Consider the following 27,545-nt stretch of genomic DNA (forward strand, 5'->3'; position numbering starts at 1 on the left):
TTTGCGCTTTTACGCGCGCGAAGCTCCGGAGCTTCAGAAGCCAAACGGGACTTTTAGAGATGAGCGACTGAAGGAGAAGCGGCGACAGAGGTGAGTGCAGGAGAATTCCACCAGTCTTTTAAAATTTCTCCATAATTCAGTGCTTGAGTTGTAAACAGAGACTTTCAGAGTGGTTTGGTGTGAAATGGTTCAGATTTCTTTACAGTGGGGGTGATGGGAACCAGGGGTACACCACAGATATAGCCATTTTATTTACTATCCAAAACCACCAGTGAACCGACACGAGTCCTCTGAGCTTTTATATGGAATGTTGAAGATGGAAAATAGTGGAAACTCTGAAATAATACATTTTCTTAGGAGACAGTTTGGCCTGCATGTATCCTTCCACCATGAATGGATATTAAGGTCTCAAAACCATCATAAATCGTGATGTCTCAGGCAGTGAATTCATAACCATTTCCACGTAATAACTTTCTAAGAGGCCTTCCGCCCGAAGACTGCTGGGGTGGATGGATGGAACTTTCTAAGAGGTAGCTTTTCGAGGCAGACGTCTGGTTCCTATCACCACCACTGTGAACAATTCTGACATTGTACATTTCTTTAGAACATAGTATTTCACACCAACCCACTCTGAATGACTCAGCTTACATCTTAACCACTTAACTATGTAGAATTTCTGAGAAATGGGTGGAGTTCCCCTTTAAGGGTTGATACTTAAGTGAAATAATGGCCAGAGTTAAAGCAGATGAGCAATAAATGACCTAAGTAGAGTTCCAAAAACTACTTCAGGACTCTGTGACTTAGAACTGCAGTAGAACTTCTGTCATCTGTCAGCAGAGGAGCTGAAGTTTGTTAGACTCTGTCCTTCTCTTTCTGCTCCAAAGTGAGAGAAGTGATCAACAGTAACGCAGAACAAAAGATGAACCAGCACAGTTGAAGAAAACTAAACCCATGAAAAGAGAATATTATTGAGTGAAAAAAGTAGATAGAGGTATATATGTATGTTATCATTTGTTTAAGTGCCCTTTAAAGTGCCCTCACTGAGACAGAGGTTGAATGGGTCACTCTGGAGCAGACGTATGAGCCTAAGGTCACCATGCCCAGTGCCAAGCGTGGGCTAGAGGGGTATAAAGCTCTCCAGCATTGGGCTATGGAGCAGTAGAACTGCGTTCTCTCGAGTGACGGAGCTCCATTCAATACCTTTGGGATGAGTTGCAGAGATCCAGAAATGACCATCCAACATCAGTACCTGACCTCACTAATGCTCAATCAAATCCTCACAGCAATGTTCAACATCTGGTTTCATCAAAGCTCATGTGACTTCTGTCTTCCCCTTTGTAAGAACAGAATGTCTTTCTGATGGTGGTCAGTGCTGACTGTCTGACCACACTGCTGGGCAGACGCTGAGAGGAGGGTTATGGCAGCAGAGGACGACCTTCAAATGGAGACTCACCCGAATTCCAAAAGCTTCAGGGTGGTCCTCCGCCTCTGCCCCCCAGAGCACATGGAATCAGGTTAGTTTTACACCAGTCCATTCGTTACTTTGTTCGCTCATTCATTCACTCACACTTTCAACTCACAATCATGCGTTCATTCATTCATTCATTCCTTAACTCACTTTCATTCACTCACTCATTCATTAATTTGGATAGTCATTCATTTATCTATTCACTCACTCAGTCATTCGCTCACTCACTCATTCACTCACTCACTCATTCACTCTACTTTCAGCTCCTTACATCCATCTGCTCATTCAGCCATTTGCTTTTTCATTCACTTGCACTTTCAACTCTTCTCACACGCATTTTGCACACCTACTCACTAATTCATTCATTCATTCATTTATTCATTCATTCATTCATTCATTCACCTGTTCCTTTATTCACTCACTTAGTTAACTTACTTAATGACTTATTCAATCAGTATTTATTTTATTCATTCATACACATACCTGTTCATTCATTCTTTCACCTGTTCATTCCTTTCTACAATGAGCCCAATGTAATCCAGTCTTCACAGGCTGATTCTTACAGCTGTAATCATTTGCATGTATGGCTGTTTTGTGAGTGACTCTGTATCAGTGTTGCTGTGTTTATTCACAGCTGAGCCACAGGTGTCAGTCAGAGTTTCAGGACTGAACTCGGTCACTGCTGAAACCGGCAGGGTGAGTGCAGCTCTGACCAATCACAGCAGAGAAGAGCTGTTTTATTTGCATACACACACTGAACTATATCACGCTGCTGTCTCTTTCATACACACATCAGAAACATCGGCTTTACTGGCAGAGCAGATTTACATACAGCACAGTAGCCGGCAGTAGACAGTACACAGTTGTGCATTCACACAGACAACCACGCCTCCCACTCATACGATACTCTATCTGTCCAAAAGTTTGTGGACAGCAGTGTTTCTTCTGAAATGAAGGGTGGTAATAGTGAGTTTGTGCTGCAGTAACAGTGTCTAGTCTTCTGGGAAGGCTTTATACTAGATGTTGAACATTGCTGTGATTGAGCAGCAGTGAGGTCAAGTACTGATGTTGGATGATCAGTTCTGGATCACTCCAACTCAATGCTGAGGGTCTTTATATTCGTCAAGCCCATGCTTGACGTTTTATAGGCTGTCTGCATGGAAGTGAATGCCTGTGTCAGCATTAAGTGACCATAAAGCCTTAAAGCAGCTGAATTCACTGATAAGAAGACTGTCTGGGTACTTTTGGACGGGTAGAGTACGTTTTTCAGATCTGTACTGGAAAGTGTGCAGTAGCACTGTTCTGTGTGTGTGTGTGTAACAGCTGTGTTTGGTGTGGGTGTGTGTGTGTAGGGTCATCGTGCTCATGTCCTGGACTTTGATGCTGTTTGGAGTGAAGGAGCTTCTCTCAGAGACGTCTATGAGTCAACAGCCAAGGCATTTAACTCACTGCTGATTCACATACACACAACATTACACAGAGACGACTTCTACACTACACTGTGATCATCATTATACTCTCATCTCTCTCTCTACCCTTCCCCTGACTTTTCACTCTTCATTCATTCATTCTTTTTTCCCACTTTCTCTTCTTTTTCAAACTTTCTTGCTATCCATCCTGTTCTTTCTTTCTGTGTGTTTCCCCATGTTTCTCTCTCTCCTTCTCCATTCTCTCCTCTTGCTCTCTCTTCCTCTCATGGTCTCTTTTTCTTTCTCTGCTATCACTCTTTGTCTCTTTTGCTCTCTGTTTCTTCTTTGTTTTTTGTTTTCTCTCTCTCTCTCTCTCTCTCTCTCTTTCGCTGTCTCTTTCCTGCAGCCCTTGGTGGAGTGGGTGATAAGGGGGTATAATGGGTGTCTGATATTGTACGGCCCCTCCAACAGCGTGGACCCCCATTCAGTTCAGTCCAGCAGCTGCAGACTGAAGGGCATCATCAGTCAGGCTGCTGACCAGATCTTCAGCTGTATCCTCTGGAGGAGCAGCAGTGGCAGCAAGACAGCAGTTTTATATGGGCCGAAACTTCTGCAGATGGGAGTCTCTACACTACAAAAACCAATAATAGCCCATAACAGAGGTGCTGATCAGTGTCCGATTGGCAAAAATAATAATCAGAGTTCATAATAGAAAAAAAACCTCTCCAACTGCACAGAGGAGCAGTAATGACAAATATAGCTTTAGTATCACAAAAAGTTAGCTATGTGCTTAGCAGTGCTTGATTGTAGTGAATGCAGATATTTAAAGGTGATTTTCCCATGTTACCCCCGTTCCCTGGGGTCTAAATGAAATATCTGCGACACGCTTTGCTAAGTATGCATTCTCTGATTTTACCCTCATGCCATCCAACAAACAAACTGGAATAGTGTTAATGTTGTTGTGGATCCTACAGCAAGTAATGGCAAGAAATTTCTAGAAAATTACATTTATGTTAATGTATTAGCTGTTAGCATTAGATAATGCTAAACAGCCAAAGAACCACATGGCATAATTATTTTTAATTACCTAAATTTCCCTCATCTGCAGTTTGGCCACCGACAGTTCCAGACAGTTCTGAAGCTGGACAGCTCAGGCATTGATTGCCCATTTAGTAGAGGTTTTGTTGGCAGTTCGGCATCACGTGTCAGGCTCCAGTCCTTGCAGGCCAAAACACTACAGACTTCAGCTTACTGCCTCATCACACACCCCCGATTCAGCTCATCCGCTAATTAGCAAGGCCTTCATGAACTGAATTCAGAGCGTTAGATGTGGGTTAACGCTGATCTCCTCAGCACTTTGGTCGAGAGGTCCCCAGTTCGACACACACACACACACACACACACATTTTCTAACTACTAAGAAGTTGATTTCAGACTCATGTCAGTATGGGTTTTACAGACTGCAGCTGGAACATTGCCATCAGAAATAAAATTTATCCACACGGTGCAGCTGAAAACAGAGCAGTTCCTGTGTTTATCTCCTAGCTTTAACACAATCAGTGTGTCCCAATTCAGGGGCTGAATTGAAGGACGCAGTCTATGAAGGCAAGCCCTTCTGTTTGCATCACAGCACCCCTGTTCCCGCTCTTACCGTTGCATTACAAAACGCCATTCCTGTCAAATTCTTTTAAAGTTCTTTGAAAACGGAGCCAAAAAGTTTGATTTCAGTTGTTTATTTTTTCATTCATTACAGCTGAATATGTTTCACTGCTGGCTGCTGATGAGATGATGAGCCTTTAAATACAGCCTCTGAAGGATACAGCACCTGAATTGGGACACACTGAATGCTAGCTTGTGATAAAAAAAACAGCACATTCTTTCTCGAAGGTATTTCTCAAGCTGTGGGTGGAGATGGGGGCAGTATTATTCTAATGAGCCTGTATGTGACATAAGAAGGGGAGCCAAATCTGAACAGCTTGTTGAATGCTATGTTTCCTGAACTTATCTTATTTCTTGTCTTATTTAACAGTTTGTGGGTTGGTAGGGACTCCACATAGCTAAATGTATGTGCACAGTATGTTCAGAAATTCATCCTTAATTTGACCCCCCCCCCTCAGCTCCAGAGTGCTCTCTCTGTAAAGTCAGAGTTTCCTTTTACCACATCTCCAATGAGAAGATCTACGACCTGCTGGTGAGTGGTTTCTTCACACGACATAAGCTTTTTATGGAATAACCCAAGCAGAAGCATCCTTTAACTGTATAATCACATCCAGTTGAAGTGTGAGGACATCTCTTCTACCTGTCCTCTACCTGTTCAGGAGCCTCAGGTGAGTGAGGTGTGCCGTATTCATGACACAGAGGAGGCAGTGCTTCTGGAAGGTCTGAGAGAGGTGGAGGTAAGCTCCGCCCAGGAACTGCTGCAGATGTACCGGCGTGGGACCGCCCACAGGAATGCAGGTGACAGAATTATTGACCTCCTGGCCACTTTATTAGAAACCCTGCTCTTATAGTTGTGTACTGTTAGAAAATGTAGCTCATCTGTTGATGCACAGTTTGTGTTGTCTATCCTCTGGTCCTTCATCAGTGGTCCATTTCTGACCACAGAGGTCCTCTGCGCTACCATGTCAGTGTCTGTGAACTGTGTCTCTAGATTCCAACTTTACATTATTCAGGCATGTTTTGTTTAATGTGATATTAAATTATGTGTATACACTATCTGTCCAAAAGTATCTAGACAGCCTTTCTAATGAGTGAGTTCAGCTGCTTTAAGGTCACTCATTGCTAACACACCTTGTACAGTCCTCATAGAAAAGCACTGACCAATAGAATGGGATGCTCTGGAGCAGCTGCACAGCCTAAAGTCACCATGCCCAATGCAAGTGTGGGCTAGAGGGGTATAAAGACTCCCAGCATTGGGCTGTTGAGCAGGGGAACTGTTCTGGAGTGATGGAGCTCCATCTAATACCTGATCCGCAAACATCAATACCTGAACTCACTAATGCTCAATCAATTCCTCACCTAGTCTACAGTCTTCTCAGATAAGTATAGGCTGTTTATGCAGCACAAACTCACTATTACCACTCTTCGTTTTAGAAGAAGCGCTGCTCTCTACAAACTTTTGGACATATTGTGTTTTCTTAGCTGTTCAGTCATGGTTTTTAAACCAAACTCGTCCTGAATCTGCTTTGAAAAGACCCCTTTGTGTTTTGTGCAGGGGTCTCTAAGGGAGATTTTGCCAGCAAGTCTCACATGGTGTTGAATATCATAGTCATACATATGAGAGGCCAGTTTAAAGGTAAGCATAACAGACATTTAATAAGTACTGATGTTGTAAGAGAGCAAATGCATAAATATATAGTAATACATGAGTAGTGTATGATCCCTATAGAATGTATAAGCTATTTATAACACATTTGTAACTTGTTGATAAATTGAGCATATATAAATATATGTTTATCTAGACCACTGAAGTGCAGATAACCTTTGTTTCCATTCCAGACTTGTTAGATTTACAGTACCAGTCATCTTCTCATTCAATAGATTTTCTGTATTGTTATTATTTTTTGTAGATTGTAGATGAATGTTGAAGACATCAAAACTATGAAGGAACACAGTTCTGTATAGAGCTATAGGGCTGTACAGAGTAGTGTACCAACCCTACCTCCTCACAACAAAACTGATGGTCTCAAACACATTAAGTAGACAAGCAATTCCCCAAACGAACTCTTGACAAGGCACACCTGTTAATTTAATTAACGCCTACTAATGAAAACCATTTCAGGTGACTACCTCATGAAGCTGACTGAGAAAATACCAACAGTGTGCAAATCTGCGATTAAAACAAAATGTGGCTACTTTGAAGAATCTAAGGTGTAAAACGTTCAGTGAGTCACTCTTTACCTTTATTCCAGCTTCCATTCTTTTCAGGAGACTCACTTTCAGTTCCTCACAGAAATCTGCACACACACCTGTAAAGTCTTAGAAGTTGGTTGATCATTTTCTGAAGTAATCAGACATGTTCAGTGATGTTGACTCTGGGGAGGTCCGTCCAGATATGGACAGTTTTGGTGGTCTACCAGGCCTTCCATTTTAAATTCTCCTTTAAAGGCTCTTCATATAACATCATATTTGTATGTTTCACATCAAATTGCTCATCTCTACTTTTCAAAACCGCTGCAACAACTTCAGTAGCTGTAAACTCCCTGCATGCCAATTCACACGTGTCACCGACGTGGACTGAATGAAGGGTTTCCGGTGTGATGGATCAGCCCTTAGTGATTTCCTGAGTGTCCATTGATCAGTTAAACACAGAATGTAGGTGGTCCACCAGTTCAACGTGGTGAGAGGCAGATGACTTGTATCTCAGCCTCTCTTCATAGGCTCATAACCCTGAATTTGAGTCCTGCATGATCTCATGATCAGATGGAATGGATGGATGGAATCAGATGGATGGAATCAGATTCTGGATTTCTGCACTGGATTATAGCAAATATAAAGAAAGAGGTATAGAAAAATTGAATTGAGTTTGTGGACCCCAGAGACTTGTGCTCCAGTTTTGGAAACTGGCAGTGTGTATGTACTCCTAGGTCCAATCCTATTTCTTTTTTAAGTGTCACCTTGCCCCTTGGAACTGAGTTACAACACTTCACCCTACCCCTCTATCTCAACAAGAATCGGGACACCCTACCCCTAGACGTGAAGGGGCAAAACAGACGGCTAAGACCCAAGTCAGGGGTGCCAAACCCAACCAGTAAAAGGGCCACATTGAAAAATTTCCTCAAATCAAAAATGTCTTTATTTCATTTTTAATTAATGTTGTGCTGTAAACCAAACTGGCTGTTGTTTATAAAAAAATATGCAAAACGTCAACAGTAAAATACAGACATTTGTAGTAGACATTGAAATATTACATGGACACTTGAAGTATTCAAATTTAAATATCCCCAGCTGCTGGTCTTAAACCAACTTATTTGCTTTAACTAGACACCTGGCATCTTTTCATTGCTGTTCATTAAGGCTCAGTTTCCAAGCTGCTGAGCTAATGTTACGTGTTTATGTTGGTTGAACTGAAGCTGAAATGAATTTTGGTGATATGACTGGTGTGGAATTATGCAGAATTGTGTACAGTTGAGGTGTAACCGCTGTCCCATAGATTGTTGTTGGGGTAGGAGAGTCTGAGCCCATTACGTTGCAGTGCATGCTGGGGATGGAAGCGTAGCACATTGTGAAATGGGGTAATAATAACAATGATAGCAAATTAAAATACTTTTGCTAGCTGGATAGGACTGTGTTTGACACATGGAGCCTAAGTGGTAGGGGTGAGTGGTGAAATGAGATTGGGCCTTAGTGTGCCTAACTCACAGTGTGAGTTATATATTTTAGATACTGAATAATTTGTAGTAGGTACTGAATAATTCATAGTAGATACTGAATAATTCATAGAAGATACTGAATAATTTAAAGTAGATACTGAATTACTAATAGTGATTATTTTGTAGAAGAGTCCTTAATAAATGAATTGTAAGCTTCTAGTTTAAGGGACTAAATTGTGCCTGTCATTGGTTGTCCATTTCTGTTGTATACAGGTTGATGTAAGCAGTGAAGAATCCAGCACTCTATTCTTAGACTCACTGAAACTGCACACCAAACACACCAATTATTACATTCTTTACTTTTGTGAAAGCAGCCTCATCACATCCATCAAACAATTACACAAGCTGAGCCTCCCCTGGTGGGTCAGTAAACCAGCAGAGCGCCGGCCCCCTCGAGAGTGAGCGTGTGTTATTGTAGAGATAAGGGCATTCCAAAATTTACTGTTACACAGCCTGACTGGATTCTTGTTTTAATGAGATTAACTACTCTAATGAGTGTAGGGGTGTTTGTTTTTGTCCATTTCCAGGACAGTAATGTCCTGATTTGGTAGTAAAACCAGAGAAAAACAGAACTAACCAACACAGAAACTGACTTATAAAATATTTTTTCATGTATCACTTTTTACAATATTTAATATAAACATCATGCTTGTATTAAAACTCTATGAGTATTGTAGTAATACTCTTATTCACTTAAAACAATCTTAAAACACCAAACAGAAGGTTATCCAATCAGGACTGTTTTCTCTGAGGTATCTAGGTTCAGCAAAGTGAGCTCTCCCATTGGTTAGGTCTTCAGGAGCTGAACTGAAGGGCTTACATATTAGATTAACAAAATAATAAACAAATGACAGAGGACCCAATCACAGTTTGATTTACAATGGGTTCAGTTTCATGAGAAAAGTGTCACTTGGGTCCTTCCGGAAGTTCTCGATACGTCACTAACTATAAATATAAGTCGTAGTCAAAGCAGGTTCCGGTTAGTTGTTACGAATGGAAAACAGCAGCGGCAGCTCTGCCAGGACGCAGGACCATTACTAGATTTCCATAAGGGTGCTGGCAGAACTTAACGCTTTCATAGAGGTGTCTTTGACTGCATTTTGTCATTTACAGCTGAATGCCTTGCCCTTATAGTCACAGTTGGCCACTGTATAATACATATGGGATGTATTATTATTGCTTATAGAAACTTACATATTTAATACATATGGAATGTATTATAAGTGTGTGTGTGTTTGAATGTTCTAGAGGGACCTTTAGCTGCCAGCAAGCTCACTCTGGTAAGTTGATATCAACCCCACTGCAGAAGTTTGATTATATACACTGCAGAGTGTGTTTTAGTATGTGGTAGTAACTGCAGTGTGAGTGAGTTTCTTATCAAGAAAAATGATTGTGTTCTCTTTGCTTTCTTAGGTGGATCTTGCGAGTTCAGGAAAAGTAAGATTGATCTCACACACACACACACACACACATACACACATGAATACTCGTTACTCAAGAATGTTTTTTGAGCTACTTTTCTTTCTGTTGATATTCCTGCATGTTTGTATTTGGTTTTATAGTAGTTACTGAATAATTCATAGTAGATACTGAAAAATTCTTAGTAGTTATTAAATAATTCATAGTAGCTACTAAATAATTTATACAGGATACTGAATAATTCATAGCAGAAGCTGAATAATTAATCATTGTTACTGAATAATTCATAGAAGATACTGAATAATGCATAGCAGATACTGAATAATGCATAGCAGATGCTGAATCATGCATAGTAGTTACAGAATAAAATTGATACTGAATTACTAATAGTGATTACTTAACAGAAGAATCCTTAATAACTGAATTATAAGATTCTAGTTTAAGGGGTTAAATTGTGCCTGTCGTTGCTTGTCCGTCTCTGTGTCTCTGTGGTGTTTAATTTTCTGTGTTTCTGTGTGTGTTGTTGAAGGCTGTGCTCCGCAGTTCTGCAGTTCAGGATGTGAGGAGGAGTTTCCATGTAGCTCCAGAAAACCTACAGGAGGCCAAAACTCTCAAACGCTCCCTCACCATCTTCAGAAATGTGAGTATCACTCTTATTCTGCTGTCAGGATTACAAATACAAGATAAAGCGCAGAAATCAGTTTTTCTACTAAACACAGAGAACAAAGTACTTTAATTGTGTGGAAATACTACACAAGATGACCAATTCCACTGCAATGCCACTGTGTAAAGTGGTACTGAAATACAGGCTAAACCAGAATAGCAAGGTTTAGTGAACAGCCATCTGTAACGTGGAGCAAGGAGGCGGACGCACGTGCTGAGATAAGCGAGATTTATTATGGACAAATCCAAATCAGCATCGAGACAGTCCAGGGTCATAGAGCCAACACGGATTGATCGAGGGGCAGACATGACAGACAAACCAGAATCCAACATACAAACAGTACAACCAGAACAGTACAAACACCACAGCAGATAACAGTTCAGACAAAGACCAGTAACCAGACAGGGGAAAACAGGCTTTAAATACATAAGGGTAAACGAGGGACAGGTTGAAACACAGGTGGAGACAGTCAGGGGTGGAGTCATGAAACGAGGGGGCTGGACTAAAAACCAAAACAAATACACATGGGCCAAACCAAAACAAAAGCACATGGACCGGACTGGGAGGGGCCGATCGTGACACCATCTCTGACAGGAAAGGGTAATTTGACATGCAAAACAACCAATCACAGAACATTTAGTGCAACATACACAAAGAAAATAAATTCGCATTACATGAAGCGGAGTACCAGTCAGTAAACATGTCTAGCTACTTACAACTTTAAACAACATTCAAGAACAACTTCTTAAAACAGGATGCACTGTCTTTCAAAAGGTGCCTTCGAGTTCTTTTTCCTTCTCCATCACCAAAGTGTTGCGGAATTCACTAGTCTTGTCACGAACTTATAGATTAAGGAATTGGGTCAAATTGAGCTCCACTTTAGCTGTTAGCCTCACCTTCCAGTAACAATTAAAGAAAAGAAAGGAGGCACTGTTTCCTAGAAAGCTGAAGTCAGCTTCTTATTCGCCAGCTTCTTTTCCCATTCCACCTTAAACAAGGCACCAGAAGGTAACTGCTGCACCATTTAAGGTCGAACAGGAAAAATGAGGTGCCAGAATGTAACCACTGCAACATTGAAGGTGGAATGGGAAATTCTGAATAAGAAGCTGGCAAATAGGAAGCCAACTTCAGCCTCATTTGTTTTAGATTTCCTCACGTGTTGTTAAATTACTGAGATATTGATTCGAGCAGAACCACTATTATTGAGGAGCTTGAGTTTGGCAAATTTTTGGAGGTATTTCACTTTTAAATAAATTATTACTTATAATAATCATATTATTATATTACATAATGCACTTGTGTAATGCTAATCCAGCTCCAATAGGGCTCAAGTAGAAATGGACAGTCGTGCAACATAATTTCCATCAAATTCAGATCATAATAAAATATCTCCTCTTCTACTTACAAACACAAATGTGGTCTGGATTGGAAGTTTATGATCTGCACTTTCCACACAATTTCTGCACTTGTTTCAATGAGCTACGAGTCACAATTTATTCATATGAAATCACGCTTTGCTGTTGTTCTGGCTGGCCATAACTAAGCTAAATGGGTGAATATGTTTCTGTTCTGCTTGTGAAAGTGGGGGTCACATTTAAAAAATGAACACGAGTTCAAAAAGATATTGAAAGAGGCCACGTTGCTGTGGTTACTGCAAGATAAGGGCGGCTCTTTTCCCTCCCTTGCAGAAGAGATTTGGACTGTTTCTGAAAAACAAAAACTCCACGATAACGAGCTGGAGAGAATGAAGTGAATCACGCCCAGCCAATCCATCCAAAAGTCCTGATCAGCTTGTCAGTGTCACTGCCAGGTTGAGAGGGGACCATCTCCAGACAGGAGATCTGTGGCCTGAGGATGGCTTACACAAACTGGGGGTGGGGAGAACTGGAGAGTTTTTACACTGATAGCAAAACAATTCTCCTTTTAAAAGTGCAAACACCACCCCACAGCGAGGCAGAAATTTGGTCAATTTCAGGGAATGAACTGGCCAACTCGGCCAAGGCTTTAAAAACATGCATGTTAGTAAACACCACTGATACTGGGTTTTCCTCACAGTGCACTTTATGATTTGTTTTAAAGTTGAAGTTTACTTATTATTACTATGTAATGGGGTATTGTGGGTAATGCAGTTTTCTGTAATTACAGGTGATATTTTCTCTGAGTAGTGCAGGCTGCCAGCATGTTCCATACAGGGAGTCCAAACTCACTCGTACTCTGAGAGACTGGTGAGCATCGTTCACCATCATCATCATCATCGTCATCATCATCGTAAAGATTCATAGCATTAGCTCTGGGTTCAAAGCCTTTGTTTTTGTAGTTTTGCACACTGTAATGTGGAGTAACATTGTCAGGTTTGAGTTAAAGGGCACATATCATAGCAAACCAAATTTCTCTTGCTTTTTAATATGATAATTTGATTATTTTACAAAAATGTTATGTTAAAGTTTCAAAATGTGCTTGCCAGTTCATACAGCCCATATATGGAATCTAAGTTGAATTAATCACTGTGTTTGTTTGTCATTGGACAGCCAGTAATACATTTACATATGACCACCCATTCAATTTGAAGCAGTTTAGCTTTCCGTTGTGGAGTGTTATTCCTGCAGATTGTCTGTAGGAGTGTTATTGAAGTGGAAGCTGTGGGAAAATGGTCAAATGTGGTGCTTTTCCTGGCTGTCAGGAAGCAAATGCGTCATTACAGCCTTCCAAAGGATCCATAGATCTGAAAGGAAGTGGTTGAAGCTTATTTTCATTGCCAACTTAGGTGTAAGTTAGTTTGTTCAACATTTCAGCCCAGATTGCAATGCAGCCAATCAGAATCAGAGTCATGTACATATATCTCTCATAAAGGCACAGTAGCAAAAACAGCCTGTGATAAAGAGAAGTCAAAGGTTGTCAGCTAAAAATTAATTGCAACTGATTTTGTTCATAAACCCACATGATAAATACAATACAGGACAATTGCATAAATTTGGCACCTAATCTTGTTCTGAAATGATAATTTCAAAGGTCTTCCTTGTTAAAAAAATGGATGAATCCATTGCACTGGTGATTGTGCTGTGTTTTATTCAGCTTCTCAAAGCTAATCTATTCATCATAGATTTTTTTCACTGTATAGCTGTTGCATTAAGCTGTATGCTAATTATTCTATAATTGTTCAGTCTTGGAGGAAACTGTCGGACATGCCTGCTGGTAGCTGTGGCAACCCAGTCATCGTCAGTCACTGAGACTATAAGCTGCTTGCAATTTGCTGCCCAAGCCATGAGTGTACCTTCACGGTCAATACACACCTCACAGATGTGCTATACAACTGCACAGGTAACCACATATAGCTGCACAGATATACTACATACCTGTACAGGTAAACATATACACCTGTATGTTCATGGCCATTACTCACAGATCTACACACCTGCACAGGTAAACATACACCAATCAGGCATAACATTATGAGCACCTCTTTGTTTCTATGCTTATTGTCCAATTTATCAGCTCCACTTACTATATAGGTGCACTTTGTAGTTCTACAGTTACAGACTGTAGTCCATCTGTTTCTCTGCCTACTTTGTTAGCCCTCTTTTACCCTGTTCTTCTGTGGTCAGGAGCCCCATGGACCCTCACAGAGCAGGTACTATTTGGGTGGTGGATCATTCTCAGCACTGCAGTAACACTGATGTGGTGGTGGTGTGTTAGTGTGTGTTGCACTTGCACTGAGTGGATCAGACCCAGCAGTGCTGCTGGAGTTTTTAAACAGCAGTGTCGCTGCTGGACTGATAATAGTCCACCAACCAAAAATATCCAGCCAACAGCGTCCTGTGGGCAGTGTCCTGTGACCACTGATGAAAGACTAGAGGATGACCAGCACAAACTATGCTGACACACATGAGCTGCTGTCTCTGACTTTACATCTACAAGGTGGACCAACAAGGTAATAGAGTGGACTATGAGTGGACAGCTCCATCAGTGTTTAAAAACTCCAGCAGCACTGCTGTGTCTGATCCACTTGTACCAGCACAACACACACTAAAACACCACCACCATGTCAGTGTTACTGCAGTACTAAGAATGATCCGCCTCCCAAATAGTACCTGGTCTGTGAGGGTCCATGGGGCTCCTGACCACTGAAGAACAGGGTAAAAGGGGGCTAACAAAGTATCAGAGAAACAGATGAACTACAGTCTGTAACTGTAGAACTATAAAGTGCTCCTATATAGTAAGTGGAGCTGATAAAATGGACAATGAGAGTAGAAACAAGGTCATAATGTTATGCCTGGTCGGTGTACACATCTATATCTTTGTGGCCATTACTCACAGATCTCCTACACACCTTCACAGCTAAACATACATGTATGTTCATGGCCAACACTCACCTCACAGCTCTGCTACACATTTGCACAGATAACCACATGCATGTGCACAGGTATACTATGGCTAGGCTAATTAGATCAGGTCTGATTAGAATAATGCTAGCATTTATTACATCACAGTACAATACACACTGTTAAAATTAAAGATCAGAAATTGAAATGCTCAGTTATCTCTGCCCTGTCAGGTGCAAAACGTGTGGACAGAAAGGAGTGCCCATCCGCTGATCAGAGCACAGATGTTTCCACCAGTCAGTGCGGACAGAAGAGTGAGTCTCAAAAAGACCAAATTCTCAGAGTAGGAGTGTTGGTTTAGGACCAGTTTATCTCTTTGTATGGGGTACTTTTTAAGAAATGTTCTCGATACAAAATTATTTTGTACAATTTAGTGCTCTGGGTGGCTTTTTGTGCTGAAAGCTACAGATACTTAGAACAGACAGAGGTAAACTAAAAATGGCTGTGTAGCCAACATGACCATGGTATCCCTGCTCAAACAACAGCACAGATCAGCATGAATTCCATGTTTATGCTGGTTTATACTGGTGTATTGTTGGTCTGGTGCTGGTTGACCAGCATACCAGCCACCAAAACATAAACCAACAGTACATACTGGTTTTGCTGGTGACCAGCATATCAATGTTCATTGCTTCTGACCAGCATACCAGCATCTAACACACAACATGGACTGGTTTTGCTGGTGACTAGCCAAGGGATTCTTTGTGGAAAGTTGTTGTTGTAAACATTGTAGTTACTGAAGGTTAGAGCTGTCAGTCTTCATTGACATAACTAGCTAGCTATATTATAAAAATTTGCCTGCTAGCTTCCTGTCTACTACAAATACAAGTAATTTTACGTATTTGATAACAGTAGCACATCTGCTAGTCAGTAACAGCTAAGTGCCAGAGCTTTCTTTCAGTTGTTTCTTTTCAGTTTGACTTGTGTTAGTTAACATAAGCCAACGGTTTCCAAATGCTAAAAACATGCTGTTTTTGCTAACTAGCTGTCTGATTTGAAATGATAGCTTGCTAGCTAGAACTTCCGAGATGCTAAAAACAGAGCTAATTGTCTGATCTGACGCTGTTGATGATTCTGTGTGGAGTGCTGCTGAAATTTTTTAACCATAGTAGATGGAATACTTTCTTTATTGAGTATTCTATAACTTATCATAGCTTCACTCACCATGGTAGGCTACTGTATGATTTCTGACATGGTTTACAAAGTTACTTAGTTAGTACTTGGTTTTAGCAATTGGGCTTCACCATAGTTTATTACAGTACAGTTACCATGGTCAAAATATTTGAAACTGGAACTGTCTCCTTTTTTTATGCCATAGATAATAACATTGGATATTTTAATGATACTGTATATTGACTGGTGAACTGAAATTTGAAAATCAGAAATCTGGTCACCTTACAACAGGGAGAAACAGCTTTCTTAGCCTTCATAATATAATCCCCTAATGTCCTATTAAATACAGTAATCAAGGCATTGGAGGAACCCTGAGTTAGCACTCTTCCTGCTCAGAACAGGCCTCGCTAAATCTATTGTAATGAAAACCTTTGTTACTCATGTCCATAATTGTGTTGAGTGACCTTGCGGGAAAAACTTGTAAAAGTTTACAGGGGTCATTTTTTGCTGCAGTGGTCTGCTTGTTTTTGCCTCAAGTTCCCAAAGCAACACTCCATTATATCATCTGGGTCTAAGCATGAAATGTGAAGAAGGATGCCACACCAGGACAATCAAAATCATTTGTATGTATGGACTCCGGCGGTCATCTCGTAGTAAATCAAGCTTTTGGCAAGTGAGGGGACAGCTGGGATAGTGACTCAAATCAGTCAAGTGAAAATGTTAGCTAGTTTAGCAGAAGCTACACTGCCTATGGTCTTCTCCTACCTTGCACTTCTACTCATTGGCCACTTTATGAGCTCCACTGTATTGGCGTGTGATTACAGGCTATAGCCCGTCCAAATGCAGGAAATGACCGCTGATGAAGGACTAGAGGATGGCTTACACAAATTGTACACCAGTAGATGAATTACAGTCTCTAACTGTACACCAGCAAAGAGGGGCTATCAGTCTTAGACCAACAATGCAACACTTCTTTGGTTAGGATAATTTAAGTACTATGGCTTGTCTGGGTGATGTATTGTGCTCTGTCCAGTCTCAGGCCTCCTTGCCCCCTATCCTGGCCACCTCAGGAGCACCCAAACCCAAACCCAGGAGCAGCTTGGACAGCTCAGAGAGCCGCTCTTTCCTCCCTCAGCTGGAGAAACCATCACAGACGGACCCGAATGGACGCTATGGCCGTGGATCTCAGAGTGGGGGGGAGAAGAGCAGAGCTGTGGATGGTAATGGGGGTTCTGATCAATGCATAAACATTGGTTAATCCTTTAAAATCTCAGGATTACATTTACATGTAAGCCTGAGATTTATTACATCCTAACGCTTATTATTCAGTCACTTTGGCCTTATTATTCAGTAACATTTAGAGCTAGTTATCCATTTAACCTAATGAGAAACTGTAGAACAGACCCAGTTTATATCACAATACCTACATTTAGAGCCAGTTATTAATTCAACCTAATGAGAAACTGTAGAACAGACTCAGTTTATATCACAATACCTACATTTAGAGCCAGTTATTCATTCAACCTAATGAGAAACTGTAGAACAGACTCAGTTTATATCACAATACCTACATTTAGAGCCAGTTATTCATTCAACCTAATGAGAAACTGTAGAACAGACTCAGTTTATATCACAATACCTACATTTAGAGCCAGTTATTCATTCAACCTAATGAGAAACTGTAAAACAGACTCAGTTTATATCACTGTACTTCGGAGTTTTAAAGGTTAATGCTGGCTGTCTGTTGCAGTTTGTGTTTTGAAAGGTGCCTTCCCGCTGTCCAGCTGCCACTCCAACGTTGTTCTGTCTTCATCCTCTTCCTCACTTGCCTCCTCTCTTGCTTCAGGCACTATCACAGAGTGCCCCAACTGCAAACAGGAGCGAAAGATCAGGGAGGAATACGACAAATTCATCATTCAGGTGAAGAGGGACAGAGACAGCCTGAGCCAGAGGGTGACTGAGTTGGAGAAGGAGCTGAAGAAGAGAGGAGGAGAGGAGAGAGAGAACAGATCAGAGGGGAAAGAGAACAGAATAGAAGGCAGAGAGATCAGAGAAGAAGGGAGAGAGTGCGATAGAGCGGGGAGAGAGAGCAAAGGAGAAGGGAGAAAGACTGAACAAGAGAAAGAGAGTCAAAAAGAGGTGGGACAGATCAAAACAGAGAGAAAAAAGACAGACAGAGAAGAGAGAGCAAGTGGAAAGGGAGAGACTGAAAAAGAGATGAACGGTGACAAAAGAGTGATGAGACAAATGCGAAGAGAGGAGAGAGAGAGCAGAGGGAAGGAGGGAGAGAGTGGAGAAGAAGAAAAAGCAGAATGTAATGGAGGAGAGCGAACGAGAGAGAATGACTCAATGAGAAAGGAATCTTCCACCCCACATGGAGAGAAGAGCGCAGAGGTAAAGAGTTCATCCTGCAGGAAAAACATCTGAAAAAACCTTGGTGAGCTCAAAGAGTGAGGGCTGATCTCTGGTCAGTTCTCTCTGACCAATCTGTCTTATATACAGAGAGAAAAGAGACAGAAACTGATCCTAGACCAGCAAACGAGGAAAAAAAATTGGAGCCACTTGCATTTCTTATTGTCAAACCTTTCATTGCCCCAGAAATGAGATATGTTAGTTTTGGCCACCTAGTGGTGTAGAAAGGGAAGTCTACAGAGAAATGACCAAGTCAGAATTGTTCACAGTGGTAGTGATAGGAACATGAAATGGTTATGAATACACTGCCTGATGTCTAAGGCACTGTTTTATCATAGATTTGTGAAGATTTTTGCCTTAAATTCCTCTTCTTAAACTTCTTAAACATGCAGGGTGTTGTTAGGGAAAATAGCTCCCAAAGAAAACTTATTATTTCAGATTTATCATTATTTTATCATCCACATTCAATACAAAACACAGAATTTAGGTCTGAGATCTGAGTCTGTAGGTTTCTCTACAATCAACCTTTTCCCACCAAACCACTCTGAATGGCTTTGTTTACATCCCAATCACTAAACTTTGCAGAATTTTCAAAAAAATTGGTGGAATCCCCCTTCACAGTGTATTTTAGATATTCGTTTAGTAAGAATAAGAGGTGACTGACGATGTAAGTATTCCTTAGCATTTATTAACTCATCTAAATGGCTGTTATTTTCTTTTCTTTTCAAAATAACCACAATAATTGCATTTAGAGATTGTGCTTTTTAAAATCAGTAATTGAAATGAATCATTAATTTGTCTGCATGAAGGAGTGGGCTGATAATAATGGGCTGATGATAAGTCGAAACTTTTGTCTGAAAGAGAGCACATTTTCTTTTAATTAACATATTGGAAAGAATAAAATGTTATTTATTAAATGTGTCATGACTTTTGCTCAGGCCACATTTTTACATTTTATATTTTCCACTGTGTTAAATTAATAGTAACTGTGTATTAAAATATGCAGATGTGTGTTCTCTGTAGAGGATGTGTTCACTTATTTTCGCATACAACCCCAATTCCAATGAAGTTGGGACGTTGGGTAAAACATAAATAAAAATGGAATACAATGATTTGCAAATCCTTTTCAACCTATATTTAATTGAATACACTACAACGACAAGTTATTTGATGTTCAAACGGATAATCTTCGTTGTTTTTTGCAAATATTCACTCATTTTGAATTTGATGCCTGCAACACGTTCCAAAGAAGTTGGGACAGGGGCAACAAAAGACTGGGAAAGTTGAGGAATGCTCAAAAAAACACCTGTTTGGAACATTCCACAGGTGAACAGGTTAATTGGAAACAGGTGAGTGTCATGATTGGGTATAAAGGGAGCATCCCTGAAAGGCTCAGTCATTCATAAGCAAGGATGGGGAGAGGTTCACCACTGCATGAGCAAATAATCCAACAGTTTAAGAACAATGTTTCTCAACATGCAATTGTAAGGAATTTAGGGATTTCATCATCTACAGTCCATAATAACATCAAAAGATTCAGAGAATCTAGTTTATTCATTTGAACATTAAATATCTTGTCTTTGTAGTGTATTCAATTGAATATAGGTTGAAAAGGATTTGCAAATCATCGTATTCTGTTTTTATTTATGTTTTACACAACGTCCCAACTTCACTGGAATTGGGGTTGTAGAAAATCAACAAATACATGCAATTTTGGGTGCCCAGACTTATTACATGTGACTGTATGGACTCATAAAGACACAGTGTGAGAGGTTATGTGTGTGTTTGTGTGAAGGATGGCAGAGGCATCAGGCTGGAGGTTTTTCACACTACGCTGTACGTCTTTATGTATTAACGTCACACACACAGTCTCAAAAAGAATGTCTGTCTCGATGTTTAGGTCTCAATGATCTCAAAATCAACATACTTATGAAGATGTGATTTTAATAGTATGTAATTCACTCACATCTTCAGTTCTCTTTGATTCTCTCTCAATCATCAGATTCATCCGCTCAGGGAAGGGGGGTAAAGCACAATCCGTGCTACCAAATGTTCTTCCACACATTGTGTGCAATTGCACATTTCCACCAGAGACGTCTCCAAATCGCCTAAATTACACAATGCAGCTTTAATTATGAAGCCAAATATTTTTAAATATTTACATATTATATTGATGCTGTCGACACAAACTCTCATACCTCCAGCAATGCAACTTTAAAAAAGAAAGAAAAATTTGAAATTAAGTTAATGTAGCAAGATCTTATTCAAAATTATTTTGGACCATTTCTGTTGTTCTATTGTGTTCTGTTGTACGCAATGTAAACAGCAGCTGGTGTTTTCAAAGTATGAAAGAATATGAAACATTTTGGACAGCTGAATATTAAAAAAATATTATTTGGCATTTTGCTGATGGCTTGGTTCGGGTCTCAAGCCAGTTTTGGACTCAAAACTTGGCAATGTCCAACTGTTTGGGTTGGATTCAGAGAAAATGTTGTTGGACTCCATTTGGGTTCAGACTCAAAATTCCTTGCTGTGGGTCAAGTCGGCTAGAACAACAAGTGTCTTGTTTGGACCAAAATATCAGACCAAATTAAAATTCTACTGTAAACCCTAACAGTATGTGACTAATGATAGTCAATGAAAGACAGTGATGCTGAATTGTGTGCTTCAGGAGCGCCTGCTGTCGGAGCTGAACAGAATGAGACAGGAGTGCGAGGGACTGAGGGAGCGGATGTCTCTGTCCAACACTCAGCTGGAGACAGAAAAGGTTTCACCTTTAATTTATTCTAACTTCTCTTCTTAGACAAAGAGAGTATTTTCTGTTTCATTCAGAATGACCTGTTACTGCGATTCTGTTGTTGCAGGCTGAGCTGATGTCTCACATAGACAACTCCAAAAGCTGCTATGAGAAAGTAAGCAAGTTCCTACACTCAAGACACTCAAAGTCATTGATGTCAGCTGGTGTGACCGTCCATATATGCAGATAAAGTAAAGTTTTAAAAAAATTGTAATTTGTTTTCATTGAAAATCAAGTAAAATAGTTTGTGTCTGAAACCTTTCAAACTTTAAAAGTATGTAACTAATTGCAAAACCTTTGTCTGTAAATTCAGATTTCTCAAATGTCATGTGGCACAACCTACAATATAGACATTTATTCTGGCATGCTTTTAAGAAAAGTGAGCAGGGCATTGCATCATGATGAAGGCCCCAATTCCAATTGCAGTTCCAACGTCAGTAGCTCTTTTCAGCAATATTTGAAAAATTGTCATTTTGAGTCACGATTAGTCAGGTGGTTTGACCCCAGGAGATACATGAGAATGTATTAGGTGTTTATTGTTTATTTTTCTGAAAAACATTATGGCAGGTTTATAATTATTTAATAGCACAAGGGCAAAGGTTTATACAGGGGTCCAAGCACAAAGGCTAGATATTGTACATGTTCCCATTAGCATTTGATGATAATGTGTGGTTGCACCACTTAACATTTTATGACTGGTGAAATTAATAATGCTGTTTAAAAACAAATTTATAGATATATAAAAGATATTAAACAAATATCAACACTTTGAACAGATTTGTGCACATTCATGCAGATGCAAAATATCACATCATATTCACATTCATATTCTGTTTAAAAAGTATTGTTCAAATCAATACTAAATCCCTTCATTTTTATATGTGTGCGTGTATGCTGCCCCCTGCAGTTGTGTTTGGAGAACGCTGAGCTGAAGGCCAGACTGGAAGCCCTTCTGAAAAACGGCTCTAGGTTGTGCTCTGGGTGCCACGGCAACATGGAGTCACACACCTCACACACACACACGGAGAGACACTCCTCACACACACACACGGTCACAACAAACACAGAGATGCTTCTCATGTCACACTGTGTTTCTCAGCAGTGCACGACTGACCTTCCCCACGGTGAGACACAAACACTATATTCATTTAATGGTGTTAATTAAAGTGATATTTCTGTCAAAAATCAGATTTACTTATATCTTTTTACCATAACTGTAGTCAATCAGCCACAGACTACAGAGCCCCACTGCTGACATCACTCCTTTATAAAACTTACTAAGGCGTGGGAACAAACAACAACATGGTAAGGTGAGGGAACGAGATAATTAAGTTGTTATAATTATGCAGTGGCCATGATTTGTTATGGATTTACTGAGTCATGGGAACAAGATAGTAGTTGTAATAGTTAAGTTTTGGCTGTGGCTTACTATATTGGGGAAACAAGACAGATAATTTGTGGCTTACTAAGGTGGGAAAACGAGATAAATAAGTTGTGGCAATGACTTTGTGGGAAAAAGACTTAGTAAAGTCAGGAAATGAGATTATTAATTCTCATAGTTAATTTGTGGCCATGACTTAGTAAAACATGGGCGCAAGATATCCATCCATCCATCCATCCATTTTCTAAGCCGCTTCTCCGTCAGGGTCGCCAGGGGGTGCTGGAGCCTATCCCAGCGGTCATCGGGCGGAAGGCAGGATACACCCTGGACAGGTCGCCAGTCCATCCCAGGGCAGACAGACAGACACAGACAGTCACTCACACACTCACACCCAGGGGCAATTTAGCATGTCCAATTGGCCTGACTGCATGTCTTTGGACTGTATGTAAGTTAATGTATCTAATTCCCACTCTTTACCTAGTTGACATGGCTATAACAATTTAGTTATCTCATTCTTGTTCACATGCCTTACTAAATCATGACCATAACCTACCTATCATGTTCTCATGCCTTACTAAGTCACATGCCTTACTAAATAATGACCACTACCTAACTATCTTGTTCTCATGCCTTACTAAGTCATAGATAGATAGATAGATAGATAGATAGATAGATAGATAGATAGATAGATAGATAGATAGATAGATACTGAATAAATATGAGCAGATATGTACAGGTAACGGCGTATAATGACAATACTGAATAAATATGAGCAGATATGTACAGGTAACGGCGTATAATGACAATACTGAATAAATATGCGCAGATATGTACAGGTAACCGCGTATAATGACAATACTGAATAAATATGCGCAGATATGTACAGGTAACGGCACATAATGACAATACTGAATAAATATGAGCAGATATGTACAGGTAACAGCGTATAATGACAATACTGAATAAATATGCGCAGATATGTACAGGTAACAGCACATAATGACAATACTGAATAAATATGAGCAGATATGTACAGGTAACGGCGTATAATGACAATACTGAATAAATATGCGCAGATATGTACAGGTAACGGCGTATAATGACAATACTGAATAAATATGCGCAGATATGTACAGGTAACGGCGTATAATGACAATACTGAATAAATATGCGCAGATATGTACAGGTAACGGCGTATAATGACAATACTGAATAAATATGTGCAGATATGTACAGGTAACGGCGTATAATGACAATACTGAATAAATATGCGCAGATATGTACAGGTAACGGCGTATAATGACAATACTGAATAAATATGCGCAGATATGTACAGGTAACGGCGTATAATGACAATACTGAATAAATATGCGCAGATATGTACAGGTAACGGCGTATAATGACAATACTGAATAAATATGCGCAGATATGTACAGGTAACGGCGTATAATGACAATACTGAATAAATATGTGCAGATATGTACAGGTAACGGCACATAATGACAATACTGAATAAATATGAGCAGATGTTGGTGCCAAAATAAGGTGTTTAGTGTGGAGTGTCCAGATGTGCAAGATGCGCAATAGGGGCTACAGAACGTGCAATATATACAGTAAGGTGTTCATATGTGCAGATGGATAAAATGAAACCTAAAGATTTAGCATGTCATGGTCACAGCCTACCTGTCTTATTCTCATTCAGGATCTATTTCCACATGTTAGCAAGTTGTGGCCATGCATTATTTTTTTCATGAAAGGATATCACCAGTGTAGTTAGCTGTATTAATTTTTTACTCCCCTCAAGCTGATCGGCATGTAAATTTAGCTCTTTAAGGGAATCTCCTTTAAATACCATTTGAAAGATGCAAATTTGAAACACACAAAAGCCTGAATATTATAAAAGTGCTGTTTAGGTGTAGGTGTTACTGGAGACAAGACATTTTATGTTATCTATAAACATGGACAAAAGTAAGTCATGTGGCCAAACACATGAAGCTTACATTTTGGTCCATACTTTTGTCCATTGTTACAGGTGAAAAAGAATAAAGGTATAAAGAAAAAGTATTGTTATAGTAAACAATGACTTTAAGCTCTTCTTAAAGACAGTTAAAGACAGACTCATTGGCATATATAGACAATGTTAAATTATGTCATTTAAAATGTCTCTCTCTCTCTCTCTCTCTCTCTCTCTCTTTAATGATGCAGGCAGTAAGGGCTGCTTTAGTTCATGTCCAAGCTTCCTTGAATCATCAGAGTGTGGATTTACAGAGAGATCATCTGAGCCAGTCTCACACTCTTGCCACTGTGACTCAGCACAGCACAAACCCAGCCTCTACAAACAGCTGTGAGTATAACACAAGTAAATCACTCATATAGTACAAGAAATGTACTGTTTTATCATTTGTCAAAGTAGTCCAACCTTTTTTTGACTTACGCTGAAGTAAAAGGTTGTTCTTGGACACCACCTTTAAGAAAAAATACATAAAACACCATGAATCTGATATAAACAAGAGGCACATGCAGATAATTCAATAACACATACACATAATTTGATCTATTTTATAAAATGCATAGTTCCAGTCCTAAAATCTGGTTGGCTCAACTGCGTTTGAAGCATAAAATAAAATAAAATGCTCCATAGACACAAAAACACACTTAAAAAGAATGGTTTTCAAGGGTTCTTTAGTAAAGAAAATGGTTCTATATTGAATCATAAACACTCAAAGAACCCTTTGCCCCTTTGCGTGATTAAAAGGTTCTTCAGCTTGATGGTGGATGTGCTGTAGATGGTTCTGTATAGAACTTTTTTGAAAAGGGTTCTATATAGAACCATTTTTGGTTTTAATGAACAACTGATTCATGAGTCACATTACTTTCATTCTCATTTCTTTGAAACGTGAAGCCAGAAATCTGATGTTGCTATTAATGATCAGATTCATGTACAACATAAAACATAGAGGGAGCCAGTTGTAGTCTATGGAAGAAAACAAATGTACGAAAATTCAGCAGAACTTTTAAGTTGCATGTCACCAACGTAAAATCACCATGACAGCAGACATAAACCTACATAAACATTTGTAAAGGCTTTTTCTAATAGGGCTCATCTTTCATAAAGGCTGCTTGATGTCAACTTGATGTAACACTGGCCAAGTGACATTTATTTTTATGACATGGGGTTCTGTTGTCAGACTTTGTAAACATTGGCGAACTTCTATTTTCAACGACATCTGTTGGAATAAGTGTTATTAAGTGTTTAAGTTAATTATGAAGGGTTTATGTAGGTGACATGTGAACAGAGGTGGGCAGTAACTTGTTTACTTATTCAAGTCCATGTACTTACTACCATAATACTTTTACTTCTCCTCACAAACTGACATGCCAAAAGTCATGGGATAGCAGTATGTAAATTTATTATGAAGTGGGGTTACCTCAGGGGACAGCTTGGGAACACCCACACTTGCTTAAGTTGTGAGGTGTCATCTTGTGAGTGAGGTTGAACACTGGCCAGCGTGCTCATGGCAAGGCGACATGAATTATCGGAGTTTGAACGAGGCATGACGGATGGGCTATTGCTTTTCCCAAAGCTGTGCAGGCATTTAACATTCCTCGATCCAGTGTCACGTGTGTACCAGGAATACATCATAGAAGGCACTACCACCCACAGTGGACAGTGCAGTGTATGCCCACCGGTGCTTAATGAACATGACTAGTAGCATCTGGCTAGAATTGTGCGAACAGACAAGCGACTCTGGCAGAAATCAGATCCACATTCAATGCAGGAGGCCCTGCACGCATATCCTGCAGGTCAGTGCAGTGTTTTTTAGCTTCCAAGGACTATGGAAATAGAAGACACACTAGAGTGCCTCTTTTAACACCACGACACCGGACACAGTGTCTCACCTGGGCTTGTAAGCTTGGGAACTGGACCCTAAAAGACTGGCAACGTGTGGCATGGTCATATAATTGTACCAATTGTTTCAAGCTGATGGTAGGTCTTGTATATGGTGCAGATCCCAAGAAGCCATGGACCCCAGTTGTCAAGAAGGCACGAGGTTAATTCACACCAGAGATCCTCCACCTACAAAGACCACAGTGCTGTATCTAGACGGCATGGCTCAACGCTCCTCCAGACGTCTTCTGTCCACTTGTGGAATCGATGCCACGTTGAGTTGCTGCACTTCGCTGGGCTACAGAGGGTCCTACACAATCCTATTTTAGTTTTGGCTTTTGGCATGTCAATGTATATTTTGTGAGAAAAGTATTTACTTTTTACTCAGTTACATGTTAGCCATTTATATTTAGCACCTAATTCCTTTCTGTGTTTAATGTTATTGTTTTGTTGGTGACAACATTTGTGCTGCTCTGTGATTGGCCACAGGAGCTTTAGTATTTTATTTCAGACACAAAGTGATACAAAAAGAGAAGAATATAGTTTAACAAACTTCAATTCCTGTGCTGATAGATACTAGGTGTACTAGCTCCACTGCAGTTCTATGAGTTACTCAGTACTGAAGTTGTTTTTTGGCCCAGCACTTTTGTTATTCTACCCAGTTTTTTTTAAAAAGTACTTTTACTTTTCCTATCAGTATCAGTACTTGAGTATGAATTTGGGCTGTTATACCCACCTCTGCATGTAGCATTTATGAACACTACTCTGCTGAAAAGTATTACCAAAAATTCTGATTTTTTTGTTAATGACTTTATGGTTAACTTGTGCATGAGTTTGATTGGTCTATCAAAATGACCTGGACCAAATGGAATAGTCTTGTATGTTAGTCTATAGGAGATGTTAAATGGTTTTTAAGTGTGTGTGTCTTGGTGTGTGCAGGCGGAGGGAGCACACTCTGCTGCTGGACGTGATGCTGGTGCTGTATAAGAGGGAGTGGTTCCTGCAGGACGCCATGCCCTACGTCCGCCGCACGCTCAGGAAATGTGGCCTCTCACTCGACCACACAGATTAAACCAACAGTGTTTCTTTTAGTGTGCTTTTGTATGTGGCCATTAAAGACTGTAGACAGAGAGCTTAAAAAATGGCCCAAATCACACATTTACTGTATTTGATATTCACATTGTAAGCAAAAACTGCATTTTCCTTTTCCAAAAAGCTTGTAAAGAATGTATGTCAAGTCAT

General features: G+C 40.0%; 1 protein-coding gene across 1 annotated transcript; it reads left to right on the top strand.

Annotated features, from left to right (window-relative positions):
• Positions 1-1,432: 1,432 nt before the first annotated feature.
• On the top strand, positions 1,433-27,545 carry si:ch211-63b16.4 (kinesin heavy chain). Its single transcript, XM_037541954.1, has 21 exons — positions 1,433-1,514; positions 2,103-2,164; positions 2,821-2,904; positions 3,284-3,428; positions 4,995-5,068; positions 5,196-5,334; positions 6,092-6,172; positions 9,498-9,529; positions 9,663-9,686; positions 10,198-10,308; positions 12,478-12,557; positions 13,494-13,650; positions 14,885-14,965; positions 16,858-17,044; positions 17,575-17,822; positions 17,973-18,218; positions 20,908-21,003; positions 21,101-21,148; positions 21,941-22,157; positions 24,620-24,758; positions 27,243-27,545. The coding sequence occupies exons 1-21, from the start codon at positions 1,442-1,444 to the stop codon at positions 27,373-27,375; spliced, it is 2,457 nt and encodes an 818-aa protein (XP_037397851.1). The 5' UTR covers positions 1,433-1,441; the 3' UTR covers positions 27,376-27,545.

The sequence above is a fragment of the Pygocentrus nattereri genome, chromosome 10, assembly GCF_015220715.1.
Source record: "Pygocentrus nattereri isolate fPygNat1 chromosome 10, fPygNat1.pri, whole genome shotgun sequence".
In the NCBI taxonomy this organism is placed as follows: domain Eukaryota; kingdom Metazoa; phylum Chordata; class Actinopteri; order Characiformes; family Serrasalmidae; genus Pygocentrus; species Pygocentrus nattereri.

Bases quoted from the DNA above. Each gene is read 5' to 3' on its own strand.
- si:ch211-63b16.4 (XM_037541954.1), top strand. From the start codon at position 1,442: ATGGAGACTCACCCGAATTCCAAAAGCTTCAGGGTGGTCCTCCGCCTC. The intron at 2,165-2,820 runs GTGAGTGCAGCT...GTGTGTGTGTAG, and splicing joins TCACTGCTGAAACCGGCAGG to GGTCATCGTGCTCATGTCCT. The intron at 10,309-12,477 runs GTGAGTATCACT...CTGTAATTACAG, and splicing joins CCCTCACCATCTTCAGAAAT to GTGATATTTTCTCTGAGTAG.